This window comes from Vespa velutina, chromosome 6, assembly GCF_912470025.1.
Source record: "Vespa velutina chromosome 6, iVesVel2.1, whole genome shotgun sequence".
Classification (NCBI taxonomy): domain Eukaryota; kingdom Metazoa; phylum Arthropoda; class Insecta; order Hymenoptera; family Vespidae; genus Vespa; species Vespa velutina.
Genome location: NC_062193.1, coordinates 3,369,194 through 3,379,947, shown reverse-complemented (window position 1 = coordinate 3,379,947; position 10,754 = coordinate 3,369,194). Strand labels below are relative to the sequence as shown.

Here is a 10,754-nt window from a genome sequence, read left to right as displayed (position 1 = left end):
TATTTATTTATTTATTTATTTTTCTTTTTTCGATCTTTCACGCCATTTGTACCGCATTCCTTACTTTCTTAAGATCTTTCTAGTAGATTTTCACACTTTAACACATTGTTTGACGATATATATATATATTTCACACTATATATATATATATATATATATATATATATATATATATATATAGAGTGTGAAATTGATCTTACCTGAAGCGTACTTGGACGGTATTGAAAAATATGTACATATGTATATCAAATATGCATACACACCTGTTCAGATAACAAACGTTTAAATATTTACATGCGTTTATATACACTTAGTGCGCAATATTTAAATGTTGGATATAATAAATGAAATATTTCGTTCAAAATTGATGAATATGTATGTATACAATTAATTATAGGATACTAATTACGTTTCCAGTTTGATGGTCAGTGAAACAGAAAACGTTGGATTCATTTTTTTCTTTGATAATGCGTTAATTATTATAATTTGTTTGGTTTTTTTTTTTTTTTTTTTTTTTTTTTTTTAACACAATAGTATCAAAAACTTGTTTCTTTTGAACAGAACGAATTAGAATTTTTCTCCGATCAAAAAAAAGAAAAGAATAATAAAAAACAAATGGATATAGAATGGAGTTTGAATCTTTCTTAAACTCTTCCCATTACTCCATTTGTACAATTTAATTATAATCATTTTCTTTGTTAATATTTAATAATGTCAAAAATCGATTCTTCTAAACGAATTCTTTTTTCTTTTTTTTTTTTTTTTTTTTTTGGTTTAAAAGAAAGAACAAATGGATGATTAATGGTAGAGTTTAAATATATTTTATGATGCCTTAGGATTGTATTAATGGACTAAATTACCCATGTGTGTTTATATGTATATACGTCAATGAATGGATTTAAATATTAATCAGAGAAATTTGTATATATTAGATAAATGGTTACTAAATGAGATCATTTTCCAGTTTGAATTTTCTTTTACTTTCAACTTGTTCGAATCGAAACATTCTTCTCGTCGTTGTTAGATTAAATTACAAACATGCTTCATGCAAATAAATAAAAAAAAAAAGAGAGAAAAAATACCAGCTAAAAATAGCCGACTCAATTTATTTTTTTCCTGCTCCCATACATTAACAAATACTTATCATAAAGTTTAACATTTCGACTCGTCAAACAAATAATATTCCCTTATACGGGCTATATATATATATATATATATATATATATATATATATATATACATATACATAAATAGGTGTCTGCAATATATATTTAGTTTTGGTCTATTCTAAACGTTCGCTCGACAATATTAACAAAAAAGTATATAATGTCGAAATTTCGCTGCAAAAAAAATGGTAAAAATATATATACAAAACGTGTTAAATATATATATATATATATATATATATATATATATATAATAGTAAAAATATGTAATTCAATTCGAAAGGTTTTCAGAATGAAAAAGAAAAAAGAAAAAATTGTTCAAAAGGGATTGAATATATAAATATAATATTCGATTTATAAAACGGCAATAAATATTCGCTCTATAATCATTCATACGTATATCTAACTATTTTACCTGAATTTATATCATCTCGATATGTTTCGATGTAAACTATTAACCCATTGGTATTAAAAAGAAATTAATTATATTAATCATACGTAAAAAAAATCATTGATTTCGATAGATATTAATTAGTGATTAATTGCTATCAATGCAACGACAATATACATCTACGAGCTCGTTTTTTCATATGCAAATTAAAAATTATTTACAAATACGTTCGTACCATACATTGTCTTGCACTATTAAATTTTCATCATATATATATATTCTTTTTCTAACTTTCTCTCTCTCTCTCTCTCTCTCTATTTTTTGTATTTTTTTGTACGAGCGTTTACACATACATACATGCACGCACGAACGCACACGCACACGCACTCGCACGCACACACGCAAATCAAAATCTTCCTGTAACTCGCCCTGGACGGAATTTTTCTTTAAAAAATAAAGACAGAGAGGAGGTGGTATTACAAACACTCAGGCATAATCTATAAGTTACATATTAACATTATGTTGCACATTGCCACTCTAAATCGATCAACTTGTAAGTGCTTTACTAGATTAATATTTCTTTGATTAGAGTAGTCTACAGGCGCTCTTTACGAAATTCTTTTTTTTGTGATTCCTCGTTTTACCTCCTGACCTTAAAACAATCGTTCCGTTTCCGCTATTACGACAACACGTTGATCCGTTTGGACTAAAGGCACCTACGAACATGAAAAATAAAAAACAAAAAAAAAAAAAACAAAATATAAATAATAATTATTATCAAATATGTCATTTCGTTTGAAGAAACAAATATGTATTTTCATTGATACATTGAAACATATTCATTGATAAAATTTATTGAAACATTTTCATTAATAAAGTTTCAATCTTACTTATCAAGAATTTATAAAAAAAAAAAAAAAAGATTTACTCACTTATTACAGAAGGAGATCTCGGTCCAGTAGAATACAACCTTAAATCGTCCTGATAATCGTTATCATTCCTACGCATCTCATGTAAACATCGTGATGCTAAATGTCGGAATACGCTCATAACACCGACGTCTTCCTTTACGGATGTTCGCAAGAGTTTACATCCAAGAACACGACCAAGCCTCTCAGCTTCGTCCCTGAAACGATGCCTTGCTTTTGCAGATGATCATGCAATATGTGTATAAATATATATATATATATATATATATATATATATATATATATATATGTATACACATATATAAATACACGTTATTGTATTTCAAATAGAAAAAGAACAGACAAACAAAGCAGACGGACTAAAGACAAATTTTGCATATCGAAATAAACAAAATGCAATATTATTATTCGAAAGAACAAACACGCACTCAAATAATAGGAAGCGGACGGACGGTGGTGGGGGAGGGAGCAGCGAAAGAAGAAAAATTAAGAAAATAGAATATAAATTTTCATCTTTCTTTCACTTACAGACCGATGACACATTGATCGACTAAATCCATCTTGTTCTGTACGAGTACCGTCGGTATTTCGCCGCATTCATTTTCTACCTGGATAAATGGAAGAAAAGAAAAGAAAAAAAAAAATGAATAAATAAATAGATAAAAAAATAAATAAAAAAGGAAAAATTATTGTATAGATATATAAAATATTATACAAATGATACAGACGTATAATATTGCCATATCGATTTAAAGTATACAACTTTATCTCAAAATTATTTTTTTTCTTCTTATTCCTCTTCTTTTTTTCTTTTGATTAATAGCCTAATAAATGACTCAGCTTGGATACCTCGTCCTCGTTATAACGGTGTATGATGAAAAAAAAAAAAGAAGAAAAAATGAGAAAAAGAAAAAAATAAGTAAGAAGAAAAAAAGGAAGAAGAAGAAGAAGAAGAAGAAGAAGAAAAAATATTGTTCGTGTGTATTATGGTGCAGTGCCTACGGGGCATACAACGTCAGATAATTCGGTGTAAAACGAAGCAAAGGCTTCGTTACTGAAACGATAACGGTTACGCGTATCCTCTACCACAATCCGTCCCCGAGAAAGGAGATAGAAAGGATGGAGAACACGCGTATCTGTCTCGTCGATTCGCATTAAAGCGTCCAACCTAACGCGAGCTTCGTTCTCGTGAACGCGATTATCTACATCCTTCTCTTTGATATACATACATACATACATACATATTCGCGCGCATAATCATATTCTTCGTATGTAATGTACATACGTGATGTCTTTTTTCTCTTTTTCTTTTTTTTTTTTTTTTTCTTTCAACGCCCTAACATTGTAACAACTCATATCTGTCCGTACGTGATTTTCGTAATTTAAAAAAAAAAAAAAAAAAATAAGAACGAAGAGACGACATTTTATTAATTCTTTTTTCTTATTTTTTCTTTCTTTTTCTTTTAAATCTTTATCACGCTTGATCACATTACCTACTTACGTACCTTTAATTTCCATGAAGGAATAGCATCGAAAGAATTTCTATCTGTAGCAGAATAAGCAAGTACGCAAGCGTGTGCACCGCGATAATAAGCCGCCGTTATGGCGTCGAACTCTTCCTGACCCGCGGTGTCCCATAGCATCAATCTCACGTCTTCGCCATCTACCCTGCGAATAAAAGAGAACGACAAAGTTTGTCAGCGTTTTGTTTAACAAAAAAAAAAAAAAAAGAATGATTACTATCGTAGATCGAATCGGTACGATTACAGAAATATATGTTCTAACAATCCCGAAGATGTTTATTCTAAAAGGAAAAAAGGAAGAAAAAAAATAAGCAATAAAAACAAAATCTTTTTCTATAATCTTTTCCTATAAACTTATCAATGGATATTTCTACAAAAATTCTTTCTAACGATCGTGAAAATTTTATTACAAAAAAAAAAAAAAAAAAAAGAAAAAAGAAAAAAGAAAAACAAACAAAATCTTTTTCTGTAATCACACTTATCAATGCGTAATTCCAAAAATACATTATTCATTGCAAAAATGTTTATTGCAAAAAGAAAAAAAAAAAAAAAACCAAGACCTTTTTCATAATCACGCTTATCAATATAATTCTAAAAATCTACTCTGACGGTCGTAAAAATGTTTATTGCAAAAAAAAAAGAAAGAAAGAAAGAAAAGAAGAAAATAAGTTTTGTTTGTGAACACGCTTGAAGTACGATAATCTTAAAAAATAAAAAAGAAGAAGAAATAAGAAGAAGAAGAAATAAGAAGAAGAAGAAGAAATAAGAAGAAGAAGAAGAAATAGAAGAAGAAGAAGAAATATATAAATGTCTTACTCTATTTCTCGCTCGAGAAAATCAACGCCAATAGTCTTCTTATAATCCCTCGTGTAAGTACCCTTGCAGAACCTCTGAATCATTGAAGATTTTCCCACAGCGCCATTACCAACTATCACCACCTGCGGAAACGTTTAATTGTTAGAGAAAGAAATGATGGTGCACGATTTAACGCCGAGTGGAAAATTCACTTGGTCATTCTCCTATCGACATTTTACACGCATATATCCAAACGTACTCACACACATACACACACGCGCGCGCACGTATATACATACATACACTTATATGTTATAAAGGGACAATGAATCATCCTAACGTTGTTCTAACCACCAGAAACGAGAGCGTTCACCCCACTTGAAATCTCGATCGATTCCCTCGAGAAACGAAAGAATCTAATTAAAAGCGAACCTAAAGGCCATCACTTACAATCTTATCGCTCGTTCAAGTTCTTAATTACACACAATTTAGTTAGCTTAACTAACGAGCTATCATCAATTTCAAATGAAATAAAAAAAGAAAAAAAGAAAAAAAAAGAAAGAAAGAAAAAGATTTTAAAAAGAGGAATAAAAAGAATCGAAAGAGGAAAAAAGGAGTTTGAAAATAATTAAAAAAAAAAAAAAGTAAAAAAAAAAAACATAAAACATGATTGTTAGGCGATAGGAGTCGCATCGTTAACGCGATCAAAAGACCTGAGTCTAACGGTTCATCTCATAGGACACTTTCACACTCACACTCATTTACACGTATACACGAACACAGACTCACGTACTTTGATCTCGAATAGAATTCCGTGAATGAACTAACGAACTAACGAACTAACGAACTAACGACTTTGTGAATTACGCTTGTAAGACTACAATGAATATGTGAAACTTTTCATGTAAAATAAACTTATTTAAATATACACGCGTATATAATATTGAATTAAAAAAAAAAAAAAAAAAAAAAAAAAAAAAAAAAAAAAAAAAAAAAAAAAAAAAAAAAAAAAAAAAAAAATTTGCGACTTTAAAAACGCATTAGAATAAGCCAGCTGTTCTAACGTACGTGAAAGCAAATTACTACGAAACGAGATAATAATCGGCAAATAATGAAAAATAAAAGGCACCTTCTCATTTCTCTAATTCTCGAGAGATCGAGAGATCGAGTGATATCGAGAAATCGAAAGAAATCGATCCTTTTAGTTTTCCCACCTTGTAAGCTCAATGTAGAATATATACGTCAAAGTAGGTGTACCTAGGAAGGAGTGGAAAAATAAAAAGCAGCATCTTGTTTCTTTTATTCTCGAGAGATCGAGTAATTTCGAGAAATCGAAAGAAATCGATCCTTTTAGTATTCCACTTTGTTAACTCGATGTAGGTATGTGCAATAACTTCAAAGTAGATACTTGTTAGTTCTCGAGGATCGATCATTCAAACACAAGTAAAAAATTTGTTCACTTCTTTACGATACATTTAAAGTACGTTTCGATTTTATACGATGGACAACTTTCTACCACTTATCGATGACTACTTTTCATAGCGGTATTATAAATCAATAGTGTGTCATCGCGAGTATTACTTTCGAGTATAATAATTCGTGTGAAGACAATAAAAGAAATAAAACAAAAAAAAGAACATTTTTTTTGTTTTTTTTCAATAAGAAAAGAAATCATATATATATATATACACATAAAAATATTTTCTCTATATTTGAAATTATTCTAACGCGCAGCTAGTTTAATTCCTTATTACGAAATAACACGAATAAATTTTTTCGTTCAGCATAAGTATTCAAATGCAAAGAAATAAATTCATTCGTTAGCATAAGAATTCAAATTCTCTCACAAATAATATCGTTCGTTCTATGTATATAAAATTCAAATTCGTTTCGTACGAACGTATGAAAAATCTCCCGAATTTTTGACAAATCGAAGAAAAAGAAAAGAAAGAAGAAGAAAAAAGAAAAAAAAAACAAATTATACATTTAAAGAAATAAAATATATTCCTGATATTATCTGTTTCATGGAAATACTCGAAACACGTTAGCTATGTTTTAACAGAGCGTGCGGCGATAAGAAAAACTCTGGCTTACGCGAGTCTCGCTCATTAACTATCCCTCGCACGTTCGAAACCTTGCCCTTGAAACTCCACTGTACCTTGTCGTTGTCGTCGTCGTCGTCGTCGTCCCTTTCGATTAGAGACCGCACATATTTCCGCACGAACCTAAAGGATATCGTTGTGGAAAGAAGAAAAAAAAAAAAAAAAAAAGAAATGAAAAAGAACGAGATTCTTGGAGAAACGAAGTCAACGAGTTTTTTCAAGTCACGGTTCTACGATCGCCAAGCACGTTCAACAACTTATCAAAGCTTTATTTCAGAATAGAGAGACACGTTAGAATCCTCGAGAGAATTCTAACAATATAATATATAATAAAAGCTTTATGACTATATTAAAAATTATCTTATAACATTGTTACCAATAAAATCAATATATTTTCGAAGATAAGGAGAAAAAGGAAAAGAGAAAAACAAAAAAAAAGAAACGAAATGAAGCGAAAAGGAAAAAGTAAATAAATGAAATAAAGTTGAATAAAAAAAAAAAAAAAAAAAAAGAAAAAGAAAGAAAAAAAAGAAAAAATAATAAGTATAATCTGATGCTAATACTCGGTAAATTGAAATAGACACGCTCTTATGATTACCACGTTGAACGTTTTAGCCGGATGAACACATGTAACCGGTATGAAACGAAAGGAGACAATTTTGAGGCACGTTCGTTTTTCTTTAAGGTGAACACACGCTTTCCCGGCCTGTTTAGATGCCATCCACCTCTCTTTCCTGTTTTATGAAGATAATTGCAGACGAACAGACAGATAGACAGATAGACATATACGTATACGCATACATTTTAATGCACAAATTAACAAAATTATATATAGATATATATATGTGTATAAAAGAAGATAAAAAACAAAACAAAACAAAATTACAAAATAAAAAATTACATTTGTTTCGTTTACCTTGAGCGATAACTCGAGTTCTTCCTCCCGCATTCTGACCGTAACGCGATTAGCATAATATCCAGCCACGATACATGGTGCCCTCCTCCTCTTTGAACTCTCCTCTTCCGTTCGCTTCGTTACGTAAATTCGTCCTCCTCTCGACGAAGGAGGAGTTAAGATTCACCATCGACGATCACAACTTTCTCGATAGACCAAATCGGCCACGTCGTCGCGCCTCGATCGCTTCATTATCGCGTTATTTCGATTTCGACGCTACTGTGCGCGGAGTTTTACCTCCGTTCTACCTTCCTATATACCTTCTCTTTCTATCTATCTATCTATTGGAGATAGTCCTCTCTCTTTCTCTCTCTTTCTCTCTCTCTCTCTCTCTCTCTCTCTCTCTCTCTCTCTCTCTCTCTATCTATCTATCTATTTATCTATCTATCTATTTATCTCTCTCTCTCTCTCTAAGTTGTTAGTTAAAAAATAAATATCAATATCACTAAAAGGATAAATTCACGACGAGCTATTTTTAACTAACGAAATTAACGCAAACACCAAATTTTCTTCCAAAGAGGAAGAGCGCAACGCACAACAACACTGCGCGCGTCTACGATCGACTGAACACCTGTAGAGAAAAGCACCTGCTCCTGCGAACGGACAGCATGATACCTAAATGTATGGTGACTTCACGTCCTAGTGACATTTCTAGCGACTCAACCACGCCTCGATGCGATTTTACCCTGTAACCTTGAGGAGGACATCCTCCATGCTTACTTTTCTTCTTCATCGGACGATGATCTTTCTTTCCTTTTTCTTCTTCTTCTTCTTCTTCTTCTTTTGTTCTCTAGTATCGCGGTCCCATCTGAAAATAAACTTCTAACCAAATAATGTTATTAATCGTAATATATAATAGATTTTCATTGTTCAATCTTTCCGACACGTATCTACTATTATTATTATTATTATTATTATTATTATTATTATTATTATTATTATTATTATTATTATTATTATTATTATTATTATTATTTTAAATTCTGTAATAAGTGTTCTGAAAAGAAATATAGAAAATAGAAATTATTTCAATGAGAACTTCGTGTAAGAATGTGGCGAATTACGATGGCAAATAAGATGGCTCTCTTAAAGGGCGAATCCGTTCGATTCACTAGAGCCCTCTTCCGATAGTAGTTCTCTACTTTATCGACGCTGGATCTATGCTAAAATGTTGATAATAATATAACGATAAAATATATTACAAATTTTTTTCATTTACATTTTAAGAAGTCTGAATCATTCAAAAGAGAAAAAGAAAAATAAATAATAATAAGAAAAAAAAAGAATCTAAATGCAGCCATTAGCTCGCTAGTGCTTACGTTAGACAATTATACAGATAATATTACAGATATTATTTTACGTAAACAATACCGAGTGCCCGGGTCTCACCACGTGGAGGTTGCTGCTTATGGAGACCCATATAATTGAAATAAATTATGAAAAAAAAATATTATTCTAATGTCTTCGCGTTTACTCCATTAATCTGTTAACACGAATTAATTATATGCTGAAATGATAAAAGTAGCTCGAATCACTGTTTAAATTTACGATCATATTAGACTTGTTTACGTTTCGATTTCATAAAGATGATCGGTAATACTCATACATTATTCAAAACATAGTAATATGCGAAATTATTTATACGTACAATATGTATGTAATTATTATAAATCACGATCGATTCAATTACGAAAAAGTATTAATATCATGCAAAAGAAAAATGATTATATATATATATATATATATATATATATATATATATATATATATCTGTTGTTACTTACATGACCATCGCATAATTTATATAAAAAAAGTGCAAAATTAATCATTATAACGTGAAAAATATTAATTAGCTGCTCCTCCATTGCAATTCAAACCTCCCTACGCTGCTGACGCTAGAGAAATGAAAAAAGTGTCATGGCGACCGTTACCTGATTGGCTACTCTCTTATTACGCAATGGTCACGTGACACTGTCTACTTTTATGGATACATATTTCAAACGATATTCGTGTAAGAACACTTTGAAAATAATTATAAAAATCGATGAAATGATTATTATCATTTTTCTCTTGAATACCAATAAAATTAATGAATTTGAATCGGTTTCTATTTATGTATATGTATGTATGTATGTATTGTTGGGATGAGAGAGAGAACGGTAAGAACATAATACATATTTTTGTTATAGTGCTATATATAGATGTCATATATTAGATTACAAGTTTGAGACGATTCTTTGCAGAGAAAGAAAAACAAAACAAACGAAAAGAAAAAAAAAAGACAGGAAGAAAAAAAAATAAAATAAAAAAAAATATATATATATTTATAGATACTGTAATAATTTAAACGATATTCAATTGTTTTCTTTTTCCATCGTACGTAACAAAATAATAATAATAATATTAATAATAATATTAATAATAATAATAAAAATAATAATAATAATAATAATAATAATAATAATAATAATAATAGTACTAATACTATAAGAACATATTACACACATGATCTTACTTATATAAATTCTTTTCTCTCTCTCTAAGGAGATTACTAAATAATTAAAATATTATAAAGACATCATTATATATATATGTATATAAATTTAAAACTATTTCTTTAAACGAAGGAAATAAGTAGTATAAAGCATACACAAAGCATCGGTATTTAATTTATGTACTCTAGAGGCATTCAATGAGTCTCGTCGATTCTGTAATTCCCCCCCCCCTCCGCCAACGCGTTTACACATGAAGCCCATAAATATAATTATCATCCCATTGTTTTACATTATTCACAACGGCACGATCGATCGTTCCTTTCGTTGGAAATATTTATTATTATTATTACAACTCGTTCTAATAGGGCGAGGAAGTGAAGAAATGTATATAATGAAGG

At 29.8% G+C, this 10,754-nt stretch overlaps 1 protein-coding gene across 4 annotated transcripts; it reads right to left on the bottom strand.

Annotated features, from left to right (window-relative positions):
* Window positions 1-1,847: 1,847 nt before the first annotated feature.
* On the bottom strand, window positions 1,848-8,765 carry LOC124949654 (ras-related protein Rab-23). Of its 4 annotated transcripts, none has more exons than XM_047495143.1 (6): window positions 8,582-8,765; window positions 4,826-4,947; window positions 3,992-4,154; window positions 3,015-3,094; window positions 2,490-2,683; window positions 1,848-2,273 (listed from the first exon to the last, which is right to left on the bottom strand). In XM_047495143.1, exons 2-6 carry the CDS (start codon window positions 4,906-4,908, stop codon window positions 2,143-2,145), a joined length of 651 nt encoding a protein of 216 aa, XP_047351099.1. In that variant the 5' UTR covers window positions 4,909-4,947; window positions 8,582-8,765; the 3' UTR covers window positions 1,848-2,142. The 4 variants fall into 4 exon arrangements, with proteins under 4 accessions (XP_047351099.1, XP_047351096.1, XP_047351097.1 ...); XM_047495140.1 differs by lacking the exon at window positions 8,582-8,765 and adding an exon at window positions 7,808-8,556; XM_047495141.1 differs by lacking the exon at window positions 8,582-8,765 and adding an exon at window positions 7,823-8,553.
* Window positions 8,766-10,754: the final 1,989 nt, after the last annotated feature.

Bases quoted from the DNA above. Each gene is read 5' to 3' on its own strand.
- LOC124949654 (XM_047495140.1), bottom strand. From the start codon at position 7,855: ATGCGGGAGGAAGAACTCGAGTTATCGCTCAAGGTAAACGAAACAAAT. The intron at 4,948-7,807 runs GTAATTTTTTAT...ACGTTTCCGCAG, and splicing joins TCAAGGTAAACGAAACAAAT to GTGGTGATAGTTGGTAATGG. The intron at 3,095-3,991 runs GTACGTAAGTAG...CCATTTATCCAG, and splicing joins TTCCTTCATGGAAATTAAAG to GTAGAAAATGAATGCGGCGA.